This window comes from Staurois parvus, unplaced genomic scaffold (assembly GCF_062004578.1).
Source record: "Staurois parvus isolate SC_StPar_1 unplaced genomic scaffold, SC_StPar_1.0 ptg001199l, whole genome shotgun sequence".
Lineage (NCBI taxonomy): Eukaryota > Metazoa > Chordata > Amphibia > Anura > Ranidae > Staurois > Staurois parvus.
The window spans coordinates 478,862-505,069 of NW_028318995.1; the positions used below are offsets into that span (position 1 = coordinate 478,862).

A 26,208-nucleotide genomic window follows, 5' to 3' on the forward strand; every position below is an offset into this window, starting at 1 on the left:
AGCTAAACACAATGGGGGTGGGATATTATATCTTGATTGATGGAGGCTTATCTTCCTGTTAGTCTAAGATACAGGCTTGAAGGGCGTGACAACGCCTGTGACAGGCAGAAATCCACCAACACCATGTTATCACCAAAAAATAATACATTTCAAAGATATATTTGTATGATAATTTAAAATAGTTTATTGATATTTATTATTTATTTTTATTTGGTATTCCAAAGGCTGTTACTTTGATCATGCGACCAGTAGCAGAGGACAAAAAACTCCTCCTACAACTGTTTCTCTACAGACAGGCTGGGAAAGAGCAGGGTCATGTGACAGCTGTATATTGATTAGAAAAAAAGGTACTTAGATTTTTTAATAATAATAATTAAATAATTACAGTGCCATCATCCACATACAGAAAGATAAAGAATAATGTTAGATAGGTCATGTGTGTTTAGTATCACTTTAAGCCTTTAGAACCACTTTAAAACAATACCTAGTGATAATGCTGTAAAGGTCTTTCTTTAAGTACTTCCTGGTATATGATGATAATTATCTTCTATTTGCTCTCCTACATTGGCACCCTTCCACATGTGCTCCCAATAGAGAGTACAAGCGCTGCGTTAAGGCATGTTGGGTGGGCACATTTGGCCGTTGTAACCATTGCAAAGCCTGCCTTAAACAACATTGTTTATCAATGCTGAAGCACTTATACATAGAGAGAATGTGGCTGAAAAAGGCTGGAGGAGACCAGCAGTAATGTAAAAAAAAGGTGAAAACAGTATTTTATTAATAATTTTAAAAAGCAGAGCAATTATTTATGATATACAGTACTGTAGTGATTAACACTTCTTTCCCCCTCTAGAGCATGTTCCAGCATTATTATTTTTACCTTGTTCCAGTAGTGAGAAACAACTACTTTACACCCTTTGACATCATTATCAAGCTTGTGAAATGTGGTACAGGGGAGTTTTTTTTCTAAAGTACGCATACCACCAGAACTACATCTACCAAGAGCTCTTTCCCTAAACATGGTATGTGGAAAGCCTCTTGGGAGTCAAGGAAACAGCATTGTTATGTGTGCAAGAAATCAATGCATGCATGTGGGGATGGACAGAGAGACAGAGATTAGTGGAGTTCTGTAGTCCAGCAGGCAGGACTAACAACATGTTTTAGATATTAGCACAGAAAAGGCACTGTGTTGTCAGCCCAAACAAGAAATTAGGAGCACGCTGCATTTCTGCCAAATCAAGAGTTATTTTTCTGTCCCTGCAGTATCTTTAAAGTGGATCTTCACCTGCCCCCCCCCCCCATTTATGTATTTGTTTTTTACCCTTTCTTACCAGGTGGTGTGGTGTGCATATTTCAGATACTCATCCACCCAGAGGATCCAGCATTGTCCCGCTGAGAACCTCTTGTCTGCTGCCACCGCTCGGGACCAAGCTGTTATGTTGCTTGTGACGCCATCAAGAGGCCTGCTGGCCATTTCAGGTTCAGCTAGCATGCTTCCCTATGATGCTGCGCTAGCTATGTCCTCTCATCCTTTCTGAATGAAGGGCTATGCCTCCTGGGATATGTGACATGCATATCCCAGGAGGCACAGCAAGTATTGTACAAGTCATTTGCATGGGCGATAAATGTGCATGGGGGGCAGGGCAACAGATTTTTATTAAAAAATAAAGTAAATCAGTTAAAATGGATGTTAACTCAGCGGGTGAAGATCTACGTTAAAGGTACAAAACATGGTGAAATGTCCATGTCTTACAGAAAAGTATTGCATTTTTTTTTTTTAACTTTGTTCTAACGTACACTTTAATTAAGGTGCCATTTAGTCATATCCTAGATTACATAAAATGACTGCTTTCCTTAACTACAGCCTTTAGTAATGCATGGTGCTTTTCATGCTATGGTAAAAACAGTGATGTTATTATTCTGCTACTCTTCTCTTATGTAAAAGTAATGCTTGTTATGCAAGAGCCTTTTATCTTAGTAGACCATGCATGTCATTCCTAGTATCTGACCTACAGTATATTACAGTAAACTACAGTACACAAGAAAGAGCTGAGACTTGGGCCCCGTGTATATTTCTTTTTACTAATTCTGAATGCGGAATGCAGAAATAATGTTCAAACTACGGACTCTCATGGTGTATTCTATAGGATCTAAATCTGAGAATCTCAGACAATTTGGGTAGCAAGAGTCATGCTGCCAAAAATCATTTGTGTGGTTTGGTACTAAGCTCATGTTGACTTCAGGAAATAATTCAGGAAATAATCATAGGGTGGATATGTTGTCAGTGCAGCCCTTGTTTCTTTGAAGGAATAGAGGGCCTGTTATGTTCCTGATGAAAGCTGATTTAGAGTCCTCACCAATGAGGAGTGTCCAGGGCTAGTCCTACCCACCATTGATGCTTACACAGCCACTCTGTAGAAGGACCCAACCCTATTCAAGATTCTGAATTGTTCAGCAGTAACAACCATGATGTAAATAAGGTAGTGTGGGTGTGGGTTTGTGTTATGGAAACCATCCAATATATAAAACTATCCAATAAATAGTTATATGCAGTACAATTTACCCAACAGAATCTTAGCCATTGGAGGAATAGGTATGCCAGTCCCCACCCCTCAATAACTTTAGAGCCCAACTGCAACTAACCTAATCCCATTTTTCAGAGTGACCCAAAAATAACTTACCTCCTTCCCAGCACTTTAGAACATCTAGTAGCAACTCTCCCCTGACTACTCAGAGCTCACAAAGTGAACCTAATCTATCCATTTCATCAACCCCCCCCCCCCAAACAGCAAACAGAAGCTCTTCTCTCTCCACTAATCCTTTTGATCCTCAGCTCTACTGCAGGGAAATGTGTTATGGTTCTCAGTCAGGGGAAGGCCCATGTGACAGATTTCCATAAACTAGAGGAAAGTGTGTTAGTACTCTACAGAGATAACTAGAGCCTGTACGTGACCACACTGATACCATTTACAAAAGTAGTGTAAGTGGATGAATACAAGTCAGCAACTGTAAGAGAAACCAGGTGCGCTTGACAATGGGCAGTACTGGGTGAGAGGGCAGCAATGGGCTCCTAAGAGCTTCTGGACAACCAGCTAAACTGATACTGCTGAGGGCCATTGTTCAATTACTTTCCTTGACAAGGAAAACAGGAACCACTGTTTATTTGTACAATATTAAAGACAAAATCACTGAAAATAATTTTTTTTAAAATGAATTTAAATTGAAAAGTAGAAAAGTAACAGCTAAGTAAACCAATATTCAGGATTAGCCATAGCTGTTGCAAATGCAGGTTAAGTCAATGACACCTTTCTGCTTACCCTTTCCAAGCACTATTCTTTTACAACTTAATCTTGGTGTAAGATTTTCCAGCTACAAGTTTACTGTAGTAGTTGATTAAAATGATGATCAAATTACCACATAGACATCTCTGGTTACTTATGTACTATCTTCTTGGGAATTTGTGATTTGGAGCAAAGTCCACACCTGCCTAACCTTTGGTACTTTAAGAATACCATATTATCAGATTGAATTAATTCAGAATCTTGCTTTATAAAAATGTCAAACCCAAGGCCTAAGTGCCCTATCATCAGACTCATTCTTTCCATACAGAATGTGGAGGGGCTTCATCATGAATACACCAATAGAGGTTCTGTTATGAGGGGTGTTCAAGTCAAACCAGGACTTTTGAGTTTATATAAAAAATTAACAATTTTTCAACATACTCCCCTGCTACATTTATACACTTTTCCCAGCATTTAACTACTGCCTGGAAAGCTTCGGCATAGAAAGAATTGTCAGTACGCCTGAACCATCCTAGGACAGCCTGCTTCACTGTGTTCACCATTCCCACAGAAAGATTTGTCTCTTGTGCAATTTATCCAGTCAATTTAACCGTCAATTATCCAGGATCAGGCATTCCACACTATGAATGTTCACAGGAATGTCTACTATGGGCTGGGAACCACCAGGGCCGGGATCATTACTGACAGGTGTATGGCCATCTTTTAAATGTTTACACCATTCAAATGTCTTACTGTGGCTCATCGTACTGTACTGTGCTTGAGGTCTTCTTTAGATATCCATGGGTTTTATGCCTTTGTTTATGTAACACCCTACTATGGTGAGTTAGAATCCCTAATGGTTAGTCAGGAGCTGCTATCAGCTCAGGTGTAATAGCCAGAGGGGTCAAATTTGGGTCAGGGCTGACAGACTCTGTAGGCCAGACTCTCTGGAAATTCCCCCTGCTCTGAGGTTCTCAGGGAGGGTCTTGGAGGCAGTGGGTGGATCTGAGGAGTAGCTGGCTGTACTTGTTTAGGGACTTCAGCCATTCCCCAACAGGAGACTTGGCAAGGGGCTGGACTCATTAAAAGATGTTAGAGTCTGCTCAGTAGCAGGTGTTTGAGAAGGAGTGGGAGAGCGGTGCAGTGGAATAAAGAGGAGAGAGATGTGAGCCTGGTGGAGGAGGGCTTCCAGGAGGTAGACTGGGATGGGGCCTGCCTGCGAGCCCGGATCTGGGGAGAAGGAAAACTCAGAACTCCCTGCTCCCCTGGGAGAGGATCCCCTGTGTGGCAAGAAGGAGCTGTTCAGCTATCAAGCCTGATAACTGCAGACATTCACAAGCTGTGCAGGAGAGGACCTGAGTGAGTACACCTACACCCCCTGAGCGGATAGGGGCACTCTGGTGGGAAATTAGATTAGCCCCTACTAGTGACTGCGCACCTACTAAAGGCAAGAGCAGCCAGATCCCCTGCTCAGGAAAGGAAAGACTACCTACAGACTGCTGGGAGGAAGAGAAGTTAATCTGGGGTACTACACCTGGAGTTGCTGGCTAGCACTCCAACAGTAACTGTGTGAGGCCTTAAAGAAGTTGTACATAGTTCAGGAAGTTGTTCTAGAGAATCCATTCCATTGGGCGTCCTATACCCCGCTAACCATTTCTCTGTTCAAATCCCATAAGTAAAAAAACAAAACCAACTCTCAAGGCCTGATTTTCTGTCTGTGGATGAACGCTGTGTGAAAGGTGCTCACTGATTGGCTGTGCAGGACTATAAGGGGACCCAAATTCAACAGCAACCATCAAGGGGGTAGTGCTACGCTTACAAGAAACTTCATCACCACATGCTGTTCCATGTACGCATTAACACTGTTGTCTGCCATCTTGACTAATGGTCTCTGGACTGGCCCATGACATGTGCACCACCTATTAGTAATAGGACACACTTGCCACTTACTGTACTATTGCATGTAGTAACGCCACAATAGCATACCTTTTTATACCTGTAAAATTAAAAGTTCCCGTTTGACTTGAACGCCCCTCGTATCTTGTTTTCGTGTCTCTGGTAAATAAAGTCACCCTCTTTATTTATCCTGGTGACCATTATCACTGAAGCAGAGAGTTTTAACCCAAATGAGAGCCGAGAGTAAAGATACCTGTTACAAGTGCTTACCGAGCCATCTGTGATAGGGATATAATCCTAATACTTTAAACTGACCTTGAAACTTTCCATGCACTGAATTGAAATCTTTTGCAGTGCCATTGATTTTTAATGGCACCCCCAAAGCATCCTGCAGATGTACAGAGTTCAGAGCAGCATCTTTGAATACAGTACATATACAGACTGGCTGTCTCTGAATGTGATGGTAATTACAGCAATATCAGTGGATGTCCCACTTGATTAGGATTGTAGTAGGGTGGTCTCTCACTGGGTTGGTGTGCAGCTGTAGTCACCCAAAAATTATATTATTTATTTATTTCAGGTACTTATATAGTGTCGTCAATTTAAGCAGTGCTCTACATATATTGTACTTTCACATCAGTCCCTAACCCTCAAGGGGTGTGCAATCTAAGGTCCCTAACGTACATTCATACATACACATACTAGGGCCAATTTAGATAGGATCCAATTACCTAGCAGCATGTCTTTGGAGTGTGGGAGGAAACCGGAGGAAACCCACGCAGGCACAGAGAGAACATGCAAACTCCAGGCAGGTGGTGCTGTCGTTGGGATTCAAACCAACAACCCTAGTACTGCCAGGCAGAAGTGCTAAACATTTAGGCACTGTGCTGCCCCATTAACAATGACAACCCCTAACAGTTTGTCTCCTACATTTAGCAACCATATGAGCAGCACAGAACCTGCCTGCAACAGGTGAGCCTCAGATCAGCAGTGTCACTCACCCCTTTCTGGGTCTTGCAGAAGTGATCAGACAGTCCCAGCATGGGCTCTCTCTTCCACTCTTTCTCCTGCCTGGGCCAGGGCTGCCTCCCTGGGGTCTACACTACTCATCAGCCCATCCATCCACTGGACACACCTCTGATAAGAAGGGTATTCTCCCAAATGGTGGTAATGTCCCTCTCTCCACTCTCACCAATTGCCAGCACAGTCCAATCACAGATGGAAAGAGGGACATTGGCAATGTGGGTGGTCTTGTCAAAAGCCCCACTATGCGCCTGCTCATCCCTAAAAGTGCCACCTGCCAGTAAGAGCTGTAAAATATTGAACTGACTTTCCTAAGAACTAATTCTAGCTCAGTTGATTGTTTTAAAAAGGTGAAATGCATGATTAAACTCATAGAATATAACTCGCTATTAACATGTATAAATAATAACACCTGGGGCTGTTAATCCAAGGGATATCCAATTGCCTAAGAAGATCAGTAAGGACCTTTTTCTCCCATTAAAGCAAACTGGACCAATTTTATATAAAAAAAAACCGAAAAAACTAAAAAGCCATTATTGAAAAATATATTGTAATTTTAATGTCATATATGTTGTCCAATGATGTTGATCCACACCAATTACGATGAGTGACACCCGACAATGTTGATCCAGCACCTCAGTATTGCTTCCCTGGAACTAAAGCCATCACAAATGACAACTCCCCAGCATTGCTGAAATGTAAGCACAGTGGGAGGGATCCTAGGTCACATTATTAACTAAATAGGGTCATGGCCGGCCCATTTGTTTACAAACAAGCTAGCAGGGATGTTTCATTTATAGGCCCTACTGCTTTGTTGGCAAACAAAAGCCAGTAGAGATCTGACAATTAGTAAATGTTGTACAAAACAAAAATCACATTTACGTAAAGGAGTACATGCTACTGCTCTGCAACTTTATATGCCTGGAGGGTCTCCTCATCACTGCAGATTTTGTCTTCAGGACTCCAACACCAAGACAAACACCACATTATTAATCTCTTCCTATATAAAGTTTGTATGCTTTCCATACTGGTGTTTGTTTATTTATTTACTTCAGGTACTTTTTTGAGGTGGTATTAAGAGGTTTTGAGACCAGTTTTGTAACTTACTAACAGATGACAGCACAAGTCTGCACGCACAGTCACAGGAAGCACTGAACTTCATAAGTCAGTATGTCAAAATACATTGTCCTGTTTACAATCGGGAGCTGTGCATCTGGTGCTATTCTGACCACCTGAATTACCACGTCTGCTATTTCTTCATGGGCAGCAAGTTAGAACAAAGAGCAAATGTAAAATTCTATGTGAAACTGGGCAAATCACTCAATATCGTCAATGTTGTCAAAACGGCAACCTTTGAACTGGATCTTCATCTTCAGGAAGAGGAAATTTTGGGGGGGGTTGAGCTTGTTGCAGGCCTTCCTGATCTCTTGTCATATTCCAGTGATGTTCTTCCACTCAAGCGTGCGTGTCATTCAAAACACCTCAAAAGACTCATTGCAGCATCGCTGTAAACTTGCAGAATCAGGTCAAGCGTCTCTGTGGCAGATTTGCCCAGTTTCGCACAGAATTTCACATTTGCTCTTTGTTTTGACTTGCTGTCCATGATGAAATAACAGACGTGGTAATGCATGTGGTCAGAATAGCACCAGATGCACAGCTTCCGATGTACACAGAATGATGTCTTTTGGCACACTGACTTATGAAGGTCAGCACTTCCTGTGACAGTGTGTGCAGCCTTGTGCTGCCATTTGTTGCCGTGTTACAAAACAAGTTAGGAAGCGTTTTGATATCACCACATATATCGATGTCAATTTACAAAATGCTATATACAGTCATGGCCGAAATTGTTGGCACCCTTGATATTTCTCCAGGAAATCATGTATTTCTCACGAAACGTATTGCATTAACACATGTTTTGCTATACACATGTTTATTCCCTTTGTGTGTATTGGGACAAAACAAAAAAAGGGAGGAAAGAAAGCAAATTCGACATAATGTCACACAAACCTCCAAAAATGGGCTGGACAAAAGTATTGGCACCCTTTCACAACTGCGGATAAATAAGAATGTTACAAGCATGTGATGCTCCTGTAAACTCACCTGGGGCAAGTAACAGGTGTGGGCAATATAGAAATCACACCTGAAAGCAGATAAAAAGGAGAGACGTTCACTTAACCTTTGCATTGTGTGTCTGTCTGTGCCACACTAAGCATGGACAACAGAAAGAGGAGACGAGAACTGTCTGAGGACCTGAGAACCAAAATTGTGGCAAAATATCAACAATCTCAAGGTTACAAGTCCATCTCCAGAGAACTAGATTTGCCTTTGTCCACAGTGCGCAACATTATCAAGAAGTTTGCAACCCATGGCACTGTAGCTAATCTCCCTGGTCGTGGACGGATGAGGAAAATTGATGAAAGATTGCAACGCAGAATAGTCCGGATGGTGGATAAGCAGCCCCAAACATGTTCCAAAGACATTCAAGCTGTCCTGCAGGCTCAGGGAGCATCAGTGTCAGCGCGAACTATCCGTCGACATTTAAATGAAATGAAACGCTATGGCAGGAGACCCAGGAGGACCCCACTGCTGACACAGAGACATAAAAAAGCAAGACTACAGTTTGCCAAAATGTACTTGAGTAAGCCAAAAGCCTTCTGGGAAAACGTCTTGTGGACAGATGAGACCAAGATAGAGCTTTTCGGTAAAGCACATCATTCTACTGTTTACCGAAAACGGAATGAGGCCTACAAAGAACAAAACACAGTACCTACGGTAAAATATGGTGGAGGTTCAATGATGTTTTGGGGTTGTTTTGCTGCCTCTGGCACTGGGTGCCTTGACTGTGTGCAAGGCATCATGAAATCTGAGGATTACCAAAGGATTTTGGGTCGCACTGTAGGGCCCAGTGTCAGAAAGCTGGGTTTGCGTCCAAGATCCTGGGTCTTCCAGCAGGACAATGACCCCAAACATACGTCAAAAAGCACTCAGAAATGGATGGCAAAGAAGCGCTGGAGAGTTCTGAAGTGGCCAGCAATGAGCCCAGATCTAAATCCCATTGAACACCTGTGGAGAGATCTTAAAATTGCTGTTGGGAAAAGGTGTCCTTCCAATAAGAGAGACCTGGAGCTGTTTGCAAAGGAAGAGTGGTCCAAAATTCCGGGTGAGAGGTGTCAGAAGCTTATTGATGGTTATAGGAAGCGACTGATTTCAGTTATGTTTTCCAAAGGGTGTGCAACCAAATATTAAGTTAAGGGTGCCAATACTTTTGTCCAGCCCATTTTTGGGGTTTTGTGTGACATTATGTCATATTTGCTTTTCTGCCTCTGTTTTATATTTGTTCCAATACATACAAAGGGAATAAACATGTGTATAGCAAAACATGTGTTAATGCAATACCTTTTTTGTGTGAAATACTTGATTTTCAGGAAAAATATCAAGGGTGCCAACAATTTCGGCCATGACTGTATATATATATATATATATATATATATATATATATACTATTATGCGTATACATATATATACTATACACTGTCCTCAGTAGTCTACAATATTTAGTCCCTAACTCACATTCATACATACACATACTAGGGCCAATTTAGAGAGGAGCCATTTAACCTACCAGCATGTCTTTGAAGTGTGTGAATACTTGTGGTTGACGTTATATGCTGGTTGAAGTAGATTATCTGCTCCCAATTACTTTGATTGTATTTCTGCTTAATTGCCCAAGAAGGGAATCCCCTCTTTTCACAGAGGCCCTGTTCTGGGTGGAGGCACTGCCAACTTTGTTATCCATTCCACTTTTCCAATTAGTGAAAGTTCTGGCTCTGATTGGGGAGGGCCATTTTTAATAACCCCCAAAGCTACACAAGAACAGCTACAGCAATTCAGTAAGCATGGTAGAAATGATGAACGCCCTGATAAAAAATACATTATGGTATGTATCCTTTTCTAAATACAATTTATTTTAACCTATTGCAACAATATAATTTCTTCTGATATCAATTTATTTATTTCAGGTATTTATATAGCACCATCAATTTACACAGCGCTTTACATATATATTATATAAACAAGGAGATATCAGCGAGCGCTACCTAAAAAGACAGCCGCTAGAACACCAAAAGGCAACCAAGAAAACCTTCCAAAGTATTCAATAAAATAGGTGCAGTGCTAGAACAAGGTATACAACATTAATGCGTATATGAAATAGAAATAAATATATAAATAAAGTGATTATATATATATATATATATATGTGCATTAATATATATAAGGTGCAAGGTATAGTATCACCACATAGTGACTGTAATAGTCAAAAATGTCCCAAATAATATTGCAAAACATGAGGATCTCATAAGATCACAATCAGCGTGTATGGGTATCTGATCCGGGGGTGACAGATGATGTGTTTGAATAAGCAAAGTGCGCACTCACCAGAAGCGCGCTTTAAACACGCATTTGAGATTAATCCTGTCTCATCAGGTATAATCAGGTCATCTCCTCCCAGGTCAGGCCAGGTTCCTATACACCACTAGGTCCTTGAACAGGTGCCACAGCATCTGGTCACATCTGTGTTAGATTCTCTGGGTCCTCTGGGTAAGCCTGCACCCTATGAATAAGTGCATAGCACGAAACGCGTCAGCGGGCTACAGCATCTAGACGTCACGCCACCGCTGGTGGCCATCCTGAATTTTATGGTCAGTGTCCTTATTATTTTATCATTTTATACACCTGTTTTTCTGTGGAATAAAGCTATCCCTTAAACAGTATCACACTATGTGGTGTCTCTTATTGGGCTCTCCCTGTGAGTGCCGTCATTCGCAGAGCCTATTTTAGAGGTGACCTCAGGCTGTGATACATACCAAGGGACCCAGAGAATCTAACACAGATGTGACCAGACGCTGTGACACCTGTTCAAGGACCTAGTGGTGTATAGGAACCTGGCCAGACCTGGGAGGAAATGACCAGATTATACCTCATGAGACAGGATTAATCTCAAATGCGTGTTTAAAGCACGCTTCTGGTGAGTGCGCACTTTGTTTATTCTGACACATCATCTGTCACCCCCAGATCAGATACCCATACACGTTGATTGTGATCTTATGAGATCCTCATGTTTTGCAATATTAGTTGGGACATTTTTTCACTATTACAGTCACCATGTGGTGATACTATACCTTGCACTTTATATATATATATATATATATATATATTGCACTTTATTTATTTATTTCTATTTCATATACGCATTAATGTTGTATACCTTGTTCTAGCTCTGCACCTATTTTATTGAACATATATTGTACATTCACATCAGTCCCTAACCCTCAAGGGGCTTACAATCTAAGGTCCCTAACTTACATTCATACGTAGACATACTGCTGCTAATTTAGACAGGATCCAATTAACCTACCAGCATGTCTTTGGAGTTTGGGAGGAAACCAGAGTACCCAGAGGAAACCCACGCAGGCACAGGGAGAACATGCAAACTCCAGGCAGGTGGTGCTGTGTCTGGCATTTGAACCAACAACCTTAGTACTGCCAGGCAGAAACTGCTAACCATTTAGCCACTGTGATGCCCATGCATCTTAATTTTATGTTTTTATGATTCATGTATCTTTATAGGTGAAAACAGCTTGTACAATTTTTTTGTATGATTTAGAAGATGTTAAAATAAATATGCTTTAGCAGAGACAGTGGTGCAGCAGTATAGTTCACCCCAGCTATACAGTATATTTCATAAGCTTTGATGTTCATCTGGGTTTAAAGAAGAACTCCAGGATTAGGATTACTCTGCAGCCAACCAGAATTGGTTGTCAGCCCCATAGATATCTATAGGGTTACTCAGACCACCGCATTGCAGCACAAAGAAGACCTTTGAGAATTTCTGAATAGAGGACAATGTAATGAAGCAAGTGGAAAGCAGGTTATTACACTCACCCCACCCAGAGGCAGAGATCTTCGAATCCTGGAGTCCTTCTTTAAATGCAAAATTTACCTTTAAACATAACACACACATTCATTTTCTTCTGATTATCGTGGAAAACCAACAATATTTCTACTAGCAATTCTTCATGTCCTGGAAATGGCTTGTATTATACAACAGGTATCATTCTATTTCAATTATATGATTACTTTTTGTTACATGATTTATTCAAGGAAATCCAAAGACCTTGCTGAGCCATCCCTAAGTCTCCTAACCCAGTTTCTTTGACAGGTCCAAGACCAGGTAGCATAGATAACTTTGACATGGACAGGTAATCTCAGGTGTATTGATTTCCTTTATCTTTTTTTGTAATGGGAGTCTGGGTTCCTGTGCAGCAGCTCAGGTATTGCACAGCTCAGCATGTGTGTTCAGTACAGTATTAGTGTTCACATGGTGAGCCAGGCAACCCTCCCTTATACAGGGAAATTCTGCTGTCAGGTGCTGGATGAGCCAGCCTCCCTGGGATCAGCATGGAGCACACACTGATAAGTCAGAGGGAGCAAGTGACTTATCATCTTTCTGATTGGAAAGTGCTGATTGGGAAGATTGGGTTTAGGGAGTCAGGTAGGGAAGGCAGTGCTGAAGGGTAAAGGGGAGGGATGGCATAGTGTGGTCTGGGTGTGTAGGTACACCTCTCATCCTGTATATAAGTGCTGAAATCTTTGGTACCTGCATCTCAACACCCAGCACTGCACCTCTCCTTTCCCTGCTTCTACCACAGGATCAAAAGGTAAGACATCACTTATTACAATAATTATAGCCTTTGCCTGTACATGAGCTTTTTACTTTCATTGAATCGTGAATGAATTGATTCTAGCACTTGATTTGATGTCAGCATAATAAATAAAGCATAGATAAATGTTTTGAAAATCATCTATATAAAGAGTATTTCAGTTTGTTTTTTTTCGTATTTTATGCTTTTTTAATCCCAAACACTTCTTCAGCACCACAACATATTAAAATGTATTTTGAAACTAAAAATTTAATAGTTGGCATTTTCAAGCTGATCTGTGTTCATCAGGCATATTTTCATGAAGAAAAGTTTTTATAAATAGCCTTGTCCCTGGATATCATTCATAATTCAGTCCTTTTACATTTATTCAGGTTATGATTTGAGTATGGTGCTTTATTTGATGTCAGCATAATAAATAAAAAGCATAGATAAAAATGTTTTAAAATAATTTCCAGGGGCACTGCATTCCTGCCACACTGTTTTAGAAGACCACATATCATCTATATAAACGTTATTTAATTTTTTTATGCTGCACACATCTGCAACAGCACAAAATATTAAAATATATTTTGACATATTTATCACTTTTTATACCCCAGTGGATCAGTGTTTTGGAATCAGGCACATTTCTGTCAATAATAGTTTTTTAAAAAAGTACTGTCCCTGGTTATCAGTTGTGATTTAACCATATTTTTATAGATTCATGTTATGAATTGAGTATGGTGCATCATTGGATATCCACTTAATAAATAAAAGCATATAATACTTTAAAATAAATGCAAGGAACATTGCACCACTGGTACATTGTTACATACTTTTCTAAAAGACCAATGTGATTTACTATATTATCTATATAGAGAATGTTTCATTTTTGTTTTGTTTCTTTTTTGTCACATATCTCTTCAACAGCACAAAATATTAAAATGTATTTGGAACTAAACATATGACAGTTTTTATTCAATTGTTCAATGTCCAAATTCAGGCAGATTTTCATGCACTATTCCTGGATATCAGTTATATTTTAGTCCTTTTTATGTGTTTTCCTTGGTATAAACTTCTATTTAGTTTGTGCCAAATAATTAAATACTAATTATACTTATTGTGCATGTTGCAGTTCGATTTTAATGACAAGCCAAGCACAAATATTGTTGCCTTGCTGATAAAAGCACAAAGCAACCTGTAGGCAGTGGTAACCCCTATCAATCAATCAATCCGTCAATCAATCAAATTCAACAATTTTATTTGCTCTGACAGCTCTTACATAATCATAAGTTCCCATGAACAGTTGTACTCTATAAATTAACATTAAAATTAAATACTTTTTAATGTATCACTTTTAAATGTAGTTCTTGGCTTCTAATTATTTAGCGATGATTGAAACATCAGTAAATTTGGCTGGTGCAGTGTGCTCACATTTTGTTTGGCAATTGCCACACTAATATGTTAAGCAAATTAGTATAAAGGATTTGAAGTGATTGTATTTAAATTGTCCCTGCCTAGCATGAACCTGTTGTCTCGTTCTGCTATCTGCCCCAGTGTTCTCATTTTCCACATTCCTGATGTGCTTCAGAGCAGTAGACAAGGCCACTGTTTATTTAATTCACCTATGATGTGAACTGCAGTTTTAGTCCTTTAGTTTTTTTTTTCTAAAACTTTCTAAAGTTTACCCAGTTAAACTTTTGGGGCTCATTTAATTTCCTGCTCAGGCAAATGCACAGGAGATGAAGAATGTTTAACAAGTCATCAGACCAGACCAAAGGCAATTGTTGGCAGATTTATTACCCCTGCTGATAACATTTACTGCTGTTGTAATATACTTTATAGTTATGTGACTATACTTTTAAATAAATTGGTGTATAGCTCCCAACATTTAAAAATAACTTCCAGGAAATCTTGTCATAGAATGGGACGGCTGTAGATTGTGGAAAATCAAAATATGTTTTAAGCAAGAAAATATGACAAATATGTCAAAAGCCATACAGAGATGCCCATGGCTGACTACCTCCTCCTGAAAATGCTAGTTTCCTGGCTGTCTTTTGCTTTGAAATATTTTGAGTCATTTACCTGGAAGTACTTGGTCAGTGAAGATAGTGATGCCAGAGGATGACTATGACATCAAGACAACTAGCAGTTCAAAAAGAGGTCACCATTGTCATCTCTATAATTGTTTCCTGACGGTTTTTGTGGCCAAATTTTAACACATTAAACATAAATGTGTTTTTTACTAATAATATCTGCTGAAAGCAGCTGTCATCTTGCTCCCAACCAGGGGCGGACTGACCATTTGGAAACTCGGGCACTGTCCGTGGGGCCCGGGGTCAGTAGGGGGCCCCATGAGATGCCCCTGGTACCTTTTTCATAGGCTTTTTTGAGTTTGGGCAAGGACATAGGGACCCCATGATCCCCTATTGCCCGGGGGCCCCATGAGTTGTCAGTCCGCCCCTGCTCCCAACTATCTACTGCTTCAGGAACACTTGTTTAGCTTTAGGGCTTGTTCACACTTGACTAAATTTCTAACTCTTAACAAACACTCCTATAGAGTTAGTATGAGCATTACATAGGCATTAATGAGCATTTTACAAGCATTAAAAACACTCCTCAAATGCCCTATGTGCAGTTTTGAAGCGTTTTATAGGCATAAACCACAAACGCCTATAATAAACTGTAATGTTATTAATGCGCCGCAACCTCACTGCAAATGCATGCTGGTGAGTTTGTGGGGCATCACCAAAGACTTGAATGGGAGGCGTTGGAAAGCTTCAAACTCCTCCAGACTCAACATGAGGCTTCAATTTTGAAGCGATGTGATGCTAACGCTTTATGTTTTGATAATGTGAACAGCACTGTGTGCTGCCCATAGTATCATTTGCATAGGAGTTTGAGGAGCATTAGAAACCCCCTCAAATGCCTGCTGTCAATGCCAGAACTAGGCCTAACTGACAAGTACAAGCCTGACATAGATGCGGTATAGTGTTGGATTGAGGGTGAACATATGATGGCTACCTCTAGAAAAAGCCTTGTCTCAGACAGGTAGGGTGGGTTGTGATAAAGTCATTTTTACTTTGAAAGCCTTAATTAGTAAAAACTTAAAATAATGTTTCAAAAAATTAGGATGTGATTACATTAAATCTTCTAAACTGTGGACACATTTTTTAAAGGTTAGGATCTAGAAACGAACTGGGATTGCAGTTTAGACACATTTGGCAACAGAACCAGTGATAAATCAAGAAACTAGACTGGGAGACAAGAGTGAATGTCTAGGGCAATAGGAAATGGCAGGTTTCCTTTACAATATTAGGTTTGCTGCAAATAGAATTTGCTTATACTAAAAATGATCATTTCATTAAATATATTCCACATTTATTTCATTTGCCTTCCAGTGCTTGTCTCCAGCCATAAACATGGATAAAAAGGTACTTTAGAGTGTAATGGTGAAGGATAGAGGTTCTGTTTTGCAGAGAGCATTGCTTGTATTGCTGGAGTTTGCTTTGCTTCTCTCTGGTGAAGGGACTATGCTGAATGAGTTCTATGTAGGAAGCTCCACACATGGGCCATATTGCTCAGGTGAATATTGCTTTAGATGGAAGCTTCAATCATTTCTACACTTGCTTTGCTGGTGCAGTGGTGCTGTTCATTTTTATATGTTGCAGTGTTATAATCTTTGTATTTTTAAATGCTTAAAACTATTACCTAAGTGAACAATGAACCTAGCATCTACAATGTGATCTAAAATATACCTATCAAGTACATGGAGGCAGTGCCCATCCTTACGTTGAACATGGACTGGCCATATATGTGACAATTTGTTAATAAAAATGAATTCATGAAGTAAGCGACAACTGCAGCATTTAGGGTAAAAAAAATTGATAACCGAAGAATTTATTTGATTCTACAGTGTCATGGCTGGAAAAACCGAGGAGCCAAGCACAAGGAAAAGCATATTGGTCATATACAGCAGATACTCATTTCTTCCAATACTTAGTGTAAGAGGGTGAACAGCAAGCAGGTGTGTCCTTGGTGATCACCAGAAGAAACAGAAAACCAGAAGGGTTGCAGCACAGAGAGCTTAACGTGTTCCCGTTATGTGTGAATGAATTGCAACAATGTTTCAGGCATCCTTGTCCTTTATCAAGCTTGATACTGAATTTGTGTAACCATTTAGCAATGAAAAGTGGTGGTTGTATCATACACAGGCACAGCAATGTTACCAAGCTTATTCTTCAGTACTTAGGCAATATGCAAAGTGTAGGAACCCCTAGCAGACATTAGGAAATTGTGTATAATATAACATATATATTTTTATTTATTTCAGGTACATATATAGCACTGTCAATTTATGCAGCACTTTACATATATATTGTACATTCACATCAGTCTCTAACCCTCAAGGGGTGTACAATCTAAGGTCCCTAACTTACATTCATACATACATACTAGGGACAATTTAGACAGGAGCCAATTAACCTAGCAGAATGTCTTTGGAGTGTGGGAGGAACCTGGAGCACCCAGAGGAAACCCACGCAGCCACAGGGAGAATATGCAAACTCCAGGCAGGAGGTGCCATGGCTGGGATTCAAACCAACGACCCTAGTGCTGCCAGATATCTATATATCTATCTACTATCTATCTATCTATCTATCTATCTATATATATATATATATATATACACACACACACACACTCACCAGTTTATTAGGTACATCTTGCTAGTGGCAAGAAAATATCCCCTGCACCATTACACAACTACCACCAGCCTGAACTGTTGATACAAGGCAGGGTGGATCCATGCCTTCATGTTGTTTATGCCAAATTCTAACCCTACCATCTGAATGTCGGAGCAACCAGTCTGCCCATTCTCCACTGGCCTCTGACATCAACAAGACATTTTAATCCACACAACTGCCACTCACTGGATATTTTCTCTTTTTCGGACCATTTTTTGTAAACCCTAGAGATGGTTGTGCGTGAAAATCCCAGTAGATCAGCAGTTTTTGAAATACTCAGACCATCCCATCTGACACCAACAACCATGCCTTGTTTAAAGTCACCTAAATCCTCTTTTCTCCCCCATTCTGATGCTTGGTGTGAACTTCAGCAAGTTGTTTTCCCCACATCTAGATGCCAAAATGCATTGAGTTGCTGCCATGTGATTGGCTGATTTTCAATTTGTCTTACCAAGCAATTGAACGGGTGTACCTAATAAAGTGGCCGGTGAGTGTATAAAGTCTACGTATGTGAGAATACATTTTCTCAGCTCTGCTCTATAAATTGTCAAAACTCAGAGCTGATGTTGGTACTCACTAAACTTCCACTCCCAGCTATTTTATAGTGATCACCTGATTGTAATGAGAGTTGTTGTCCAACCCAAACAATTAACTACTCAATCTTAAACCAAATATCCTGTATAGCCGAGTGATTTATTGCATGGAGTACAGTAACATTTTTCCCATGTACTTCTGCAAGGTGCTGTAATTGCATCCCAGGTAAAAAAGAATTGAGGTGGAGATGGCAATTATAAATAAGTGAACCGGCAGGTTGAGTAGGAATGATTTGATGGAAATGGCACAGGATAAACAATGATGACAGAAAAGGTTCAGTGTATGACTATATAGGCAGGTCTTGGCATTGTCCTTCATACAATTCTCTCCCTTGTTTGGAAAATCTGTGAGCACATCATAGGATATAGAATAACACATGCAATGAGCCTAGTGACTGCACAAGACCCAGTATCAATATTTGAATAGGCCATAGACCTCAGAAGCATATCACTCTTGTTTTGTATCATTATTTTCTCACTCATTTGGCCAAATTTAGATTATGTGTCTCCTTTTCTGATTTATTACTTTAATGGTGCATTTTCTGTGAGCACATACACTTCTGTCCATACAACTCCTTCTATGTAATAAATAGGTGTATTTCATGTATTTATAAAAAAAGTATTTTGTTTCTTTGACTAGGCTACTTACATATAGACAAAACATGAGTGGTGGCTCCAAAATTTCTGGGAATGTATGCATTAGAAGCTAAGAACAGGCTGGTTTTTATTGCTGGTGTCTAGAACAATTATGTAGTTCACCAGAGGTTTCTGTATAACCTTTCTCCAAAAAAAAAAAAGAAATCTTTTCGAACCTAGTTTCTGACCAGCAAGAACATTATTAAGAAACATACATCGGGCCAATTATCCATAAAAATGGGAAGAAATACTGCTTAGTTGTGCAGAGATATTCCTACGTCATAGAATCTTGCCATGCAGTAATCATGCAATATTTCAGATACTCAGTAATGCCCAATATTGGTTGCCTAGACAAATCTTACACTTCCCAGTCTAGAGAGAAAATGTTTGGACCACCCTTGGTGGGGAAAGTTTGTGAATTCTAATAGTTCACATGTTCTTGAAGATGAACCGGTTAATGATGTGCTAATGCAAAAAGAAATCAGGTTAAAATTAAAGCCACTGATCAATACATGGAAAATAAAGTTCTACAAGCACAGTTATGTCTCTGTATCTTAGTACACACACATTGATAGATCAGAGGCTGTTGAGAAAGACACAGTGACACCATGAACACTGTGTGACAAGTCAATAAATCAGAATGATCTATAGCTCATTGTGTGTCCAGAACTCATTAACTTTCTGATACAAAGTCTTCTTTGAGAGAATCCAAACATTGTACAAATGACATCACATTACCTGATGTTCTTTAGAGTTCTGTGCCAGTAAAACAAACACACGAACATCAGTGGGAATTTCAGAATGAGATTTGTGGAGGAAAAGACTCCCTCTGAAATTCCTCTCTGTGGAAGAAAAAATACTTGTGAAAGTAAATGTATGTAAATTAAAAATGTGAAAACATAAAGTAGAGCGTTGTCTATGGTAACAAAAAAAACCACACAGAAATATTGCTCCACTATACTCACTTAGTTACACCTCACTAGTGGCAAGAAAATATCCCTCACACCATTACACCACCACCACCAGCATCAGCCTGAACCACTGATTCAAGGCAAGATGGATTCATGCTTTCATGTTGTTTACTCCAAATTCTGACCCTACTATCTGAAAGTCACAGCAACCAGTCAGCCCGTTCTCCACTGACCTCTGACATCAACAAGGTATTTTCGGCCGCACAACTGCCACTCACTGGATATTTTCTCTTTTTTGGACCATTTTTTGTAAACCCTAGAGATGGTTGTGTGTGAAAATCCCAGTAGATCAGCAGTTTTTGAAATACACAGACCAGCTCGTCTGCCACCAACAACCATGCCATGTCCAAAGTCACTTAAATCCCCTTTCTTCCACATTCTGATGCTCGGTTTGAACTTCAGCAAGTCATCTTCACCACATCTACATGTCTAAATGCATTGAGTGTCTGACATGTGATTGACAATTTGTGTTACCAAGCAATTGAACAGGTGTACCTAATAAAATGACAGATGAGTGTATGTGCAGAGATTCAGTTACTACCTGTAATGGTTGGATTCCATGGTTCAAGGAGGAAATGGCCACCTACAGTCAGGTCCATAAATATTGGGACATCAACACAATTCTAACATTTTTGGTTCTATACACGACCACAATGGATTTGAAATGAAACGAACAAGATGGGCTTTAACTGCAGACTGTCAGCTTTAATTTGAGGGTATTTACATCCAAATCAGGTGAACGGTGTATGAATTACAACAGTTTGCATATGTGCCTCCCACTTGTTAAGGGACCAAAAGTAATGGGACAATTGGCTTCTCAGCTGTTCCATGGCCAGGTGTGTGTTATTCCCTCATTATCCCAATTACAATAAGCAGATAAAAGGTCCAGAGTTCATTTCAAGTGTGATATTTGCATTTGGAATCTGTTGCTGTCAATTCTCAAGATGAGATCCAAAGAGCTGTCACTATCAGTGAAGCAAGCCATCATTAGGCTGAAAAAACAAAACAAACCCATCAGAGAGATAGCAAAAACATTAAGCGTGGCCAAAACAACTGTTTGGAACATTCTTAAAAAGAAGGAACGCACCGGTGAGCTCAGCAACACCAAAAGACCCGGAAGACCACGGAAAACAACTGTGGTGGATGACCGAAGAATTCTTTCCCTGGTGAAGAAAACACCCTTCACAACAGTTGGCCAGATCAAGAACACTGTCCAGGAGGTAGGTGTCAAAGTCAACAATCAAGAGAAGACTTCACCAGAGTGAATACAGAGGGTTCACCACAAGATGGAAACCATTGGTGAACCTCAAAAACAGGAAGGCCAGATTAGAGTTTGCCAAACGACATCTAAAAAAGGCTTCACAGTTCTGGAACAACATCCTATGGACAGATGAGACCAAGATCAACTTGTACCAGAGTGATGGGAAGAGAAGAGTATGGAGAAGGAAAGGAACTGCTCATGATCCTAAGCATACCACCTCATCAGTGAAGCATAGTGGTGGTAGTGTCATGGCGTGGGCATGTATGGCTGCCAATGGAACTGGTTCTCTTGTATTTACTGATGATGTGACTGCTGACAAAAGCAGCAGGATGAATTCTGAAGTGTTTCGGGCAATATTATCTGCTCATATTCAGCCAAATGCTTCAGAACTCATTGGATGCCGCTTCACAGTGCAGATGGACAATGACCCAAAGCATACTGCAAAAGAAAGCAAAGAGTTTTTAAGGGAAAGAAGTGGAATGTTATGCAATGGCCAAGTCAATCACCTGACCTGAATCCGATTGAGCATGCATTTCACTTGCTGAAGACAAAACTGAAGGGAAAATGCCCCAAGAACAAGCAGGAACTGAAGATAGGTGCAGTAGAGGCCTGGCAGAGCATCACCAGGGATGAAACCCAGCGTCTGGTGATGTCTATGCGTTCCAGACTTCAGGCTGTAATTGACTGCAAAGGATTTGCAACCAAGTATTAAAAAGTGAAAGTTTGATTTATGATTATTATTCTGTCCCATTACTTTTGGTCCCTTAACAAGTGGGAGTCACATATGCAAACTGTTGTAATTCCTACACCGTTCACCTGATTTGGATGTAAATACCCTCAAATTAAAGCTGACAGTATGCAGTTAAAGCACATCTTGTTCGTTTCATTTCAAATCCATTGTGGTGGTGTATAAAGCCACAAATGTTAGAATTGTGTTGATGTCCCAATATTTATGGACCTGACTGTATATGTTAAATCTGTAGAGCTCTTCTTCAATAAAATGATGAGCAAAGGGCATGTACAACAAGCAATCACAATTGTTCTTCCAGCTTCATACTAATAAGTGGTGAAATGCAATTGGACCACAAGGTACTTGTTGTTTGCGCACCATTATTGCTTGGATGCTGCTTTATTGAATAAGCTTCTTAATGGTGAATGTGATCTTTGACTAAAAGCTGCTGGGTCTCTGCATCCTACTGATAGAAAGTTTGTATGTTTCTGATCTAAAAACTCCTGTCATCATTTTCACTTGTGAACTGTATTGTTTCCAGAAAATGGCTCCCTTTCCGGAATTCCAGAACCATATTGCAGATGATGTAGAAGATGTCAAAAAACAGACAAATATATCCCTGAATGGCAATACATTCCCTCCACCTGGTAAGTACCTGGAACAAAGTGTTATTGTAAAGAAGAACTCCAGTTTAAACAAAACCTTTCTGGGAATTCCAATGACCAGGCCATCTTGATCTCTATATATAACCTATTAACAGAGTGAGTGTCAATATACAAATTATCTGACCTGTTAAGTAATACAGCCATAATCATGTGTTGTGAGTGCCTGCCCTGCTGTAAACTAATTGAGAATCACTGTTACTTCCTCCATTGCATAGCAGGCCTCAAGCAATGTTTTTTTTACATAGAGCTGGTTGCTGTTTTTCCAAAACTAAACTACACCAAGGTTATGACTTAAGGTCACATTAGACACAAGTCGTTTTTGACAGGTTCCTAATATTTCAAATAGTCTAAAATTTGTCATTGTAAAGAAGAAAGCTACTGAAATCTTTCATTATCTTACATACAGCATTTTCTATATTGGTATAAATCCAGATATTTGACAGGGTTTTTAAATTTGTTACTGTATGAAACGTTGTAGATTGCATTTCTCAAATTACTACACATATATAACACACATTACTACATGGAAATATTTGACATAGTATAGAACAAATGTAACTATGCATATACCATACCTGGTGGATGCCCCTGGAAGTTGGAATTCACTAAAGTAGACACCCGCTACTTCAGTGATCTCTACTTGCTTCTGGATCCCATGCTGAGCGACTGACCTGATGTATTCTCAGCACAGGGGGTTGGCTGCTCGGCACGGGCGTCGTTTAGAGAATGCTTTTCATTTTTTCATAATGAATGCAATGCTTTCTCTGACTGGATGAGGCAGGGCAATGACATCACACTCTCCAACTCATCCAATCAGAGAATGCTTTGCATTTATTTGGAAAAGTAGCGGGTGGAGTGGCAGGTGTCTATTTCAGTGATTTTCAGCTTCCAGGGGTGTCCACCAGGTATGGTATATGCATATTTATATAAGTCCTAGTATAAAATATCCAGCCCTGGAATTGGTCTATAAAGTTTTTTTCCACATGTGCAGCCAAATTGGGATAAAACCTACTTTATACCTGTTTTGCCTTCCCATTCACACATAACAGATTTTTTTCAAAATTTCTGCTTACCTTTTTTACTTACTTAAAAATCCTATATAGCTTTTCCCTTTTATGTAACGTTAGGGACATGTATGGACAAATATGGCCACTCCATGTAGATACAGGGGTGTATCTGCTATTGGTGGCAGTTTACAGGGGGGCGGCGTCATCCCCCAGGCAGAAGGGACACTGTGTGTCTGTGGCAGGGCTACCATGGGTGGGGGTACAGTCAAGCTGGCACACAAGTAGGGTCACCCAGGCCAAGGGATCGGCTGCACAGGAGGGTGGAGTGGTGGGTGGATCCCTGGAGTGCGCTGAGAGAGTGTCTGGGCCGGGGCCCACTGTCAGTGTGCACCAGGATGTGCAGGATGGCCAAGAGGTACCAGTGGAAGACCCGTGGAGGAGGAAGAAGAAGAGGACAAGGTCAGGGTGGAGGAGTCCCCTGCTCTTTTGCAGCCACCGCTGGAGATCCTGGGGGAGATGGGACACAGGCAACCTTTTTGGAGTTATCCTGACACCATCTGGAGGAGCCGCTGCTGGACAGGTAAGAGCTTGGAGGACTGGTGCTTCCCCACTCCTGTCTCATTGCCCCCCGACACATTGCCCCCCACCTGTCACACTTCACTCCCTCCGTCCTTTTTCCTCCTTCATTCTGTTACCTGCCACACTGCCCCCACCTGTCACACTTCACTCCCTCCATCCTTTTTCATCCTTCATTCTGTTACCTGGCACACTGCCCCCACCTGTCACCCTGCCCCACACCTGTTCCTCTGCCCCCCCTCCTGTCCCGCTGTCCCCAACATGTCCTACTACCCCTCATCTGTCCCACTGCACCTCACCTGTTCTGCTGCACTCCTCCTGTCCCGCTGATCCTCTTTCTATCCCACTGCCCCCCTCCTTTCCCGTGCCCCCCAGTCATGCTGCCTTCCACCTGTCCCCCTGCCTCCCCACCGATCATGCTGTCCCCCACCATGCTGCTCTCTGTCACACTGTCCCCACGCATCACACTTCCCCCCCCATCATGCTGCCCTCCCTCCGCCATGCTACCCCCCACCTGTCCTGCAGCCCCCCATCACGCTGCCCCCCTCCTGTCCCACGCCCCCCCCCCCCCATGTCATACTGCCCTTCATCATGCTACTGTCCTGAAGAGGTGGATTTTAAACAGGAAGGGGTAGGACAAATTTAGTTGGGGGGTGCCCGATTTTAGTCTTGCCTAGGGCAGCACAAAACCAAAATACACCACTGTGTACATATATAATTAAAAGCCATTATATAAACAAGATTTTTTAAAACATTAACATGCATTGATAAACTGATAACAATGTAATAATACAAATTAATAAAATAAGCAATCACATGTTTTTGTATCCAAAAGAAAAGCAAACTTTAATAATGTTGCAGATTCACACAATGGTATTTTCTTGACATACACTTATTCATATATGTTTTTCAGACAACATTAGTTTAGCTAATACGAACTTACCACCGAGTTACTCCACTGTGACACTCTGCCAAGACGCATCTGAAAAAGAAAATCAGTTTGATCCATGGGACATGCCAGAACTTAAAAGTACTGGACCAAAGTGGTCAGGTAGGTGTACCAATGCCTTTTGCTGTTATTGCCTTGATTGTTATAGCACTGCTCTTGGTGAAGGTTGGGCTTCATTCACTGTGGACAACAAACAAAGTGCCTTCTTTTTTTTAGAAATGAACACAAAACAACGTGTCTTGTCTGTTCTAAAGGCGATCGGTCGGTTTATCCTCTTAGTGGTATTGTTGTACTTCTTTGTGTGTTCGCTGGATGTGTTAAGCTCGGCCTTTCAATTAGTTGGAGGTAAGTAGGTGCTAGTCTATTCTAACTATTTGCAGCATGTTATAATTCACAGGTCATCTCAATATAGGTGTGAAAGGGGGAAGTAAAGGGGGGGGTGACTTAGAGTATATTCTTCCATTGCTGCTCTTCCAGAGTTGCATTCAGGTTTACTACACCACTTCCTGTGCACAGAACCTAAGGAGTGGTAGATTGCATTACATGATATTTATTCTTGAGTTTAAAAAAGTTTGGTTTTGATACTGGATGGAGGGACGAAATATTCCCTCCATAAGGTGGTCATACTCTTCTTGTCGGATTTTATAGTTAGGTTACACTTTGAAGATTTTGGTTGGACTGAGATTGTAATGTTTTGCATTAACCAACTAACTAATCAACTAACTAGTTCACTGACTTTGATTCATTTATTTTAGGCAAAGCAGCAGGAGATATTTTCAAGAACCACTCTGTTCTCTCCAATCCTGTTGCTGGACTGGTGATTGGTGTCCTGGTGACTGTCCTTGTACAGAGCTCAAGTACATCCACATCTATTGTGGTCAGCATGGTGTCATCTGGACGTGAGTATGAATTCTTAATTATAGAACACAGATATGTGTGTGTCCCTACTTTTGTAGAGTAGATCATTCCTTTAATCATTGCTTCACATCCCAGTTGTCAGCCACAACAGTTGGTTTTCTATTGTTGTAACGATATCATTTGTCTTATTCACATTGACAATATCTATAGTGAAATCATTTATGCCACATTGACCTGGTCAAGTTCAGGAACTTTAAAGTGGGACGAAAGACAAACAGTTACAGTATTTCATTACATATATATGAACTGTATTACC

At 40.6% G+C, this 26,208-nt stretch overlaps 1 protein-coding gene across 2 annotated transcripts in view; it reads left to right on the plus strand.

Annotated features, from left to right (window-relative positions):
• Positions 1-12,703: 12,703 nt before the first annotated feature.
• SLC34A2 (solute carrier family 34 member 2) overlaps positions 12,704-26,208 on the plus strand; it is a 28,735-nt gene continuing 15,230 nt past the window's right edge. The window contains exons 1-6 of one of the 2 annotated variants that reach the window (XM_089660033.1): positions 12,704-12,919; positions 16,303-16,335; positions 22,379-22,484; positions 24,999-25,136; positions 25,251-25,379; positions 25,790-25,933. In XM_089660033.1, coding sequence (XP_089516159.1) covers positions 16,324-16,335; positions 22,379-22,484; positions 24,999-25,136; positions 25,251-25,379; positions 25,790-25,933 — 529 coding nt within the window. In that variant the 5' untranslated portion in view covers positions 12,704-12,919; positions 16,303-16,323. The remainder of the gene's footprint in view (positions 12,920-16,302; positions 16,336-22,378; positions 22,485-24,998; positions 25,137-25,250; positions 25,380-25,789; positions 25,934-26,208) is intronic. The other variant, XM_089660034.1, reaches the window with a different exon arrangement.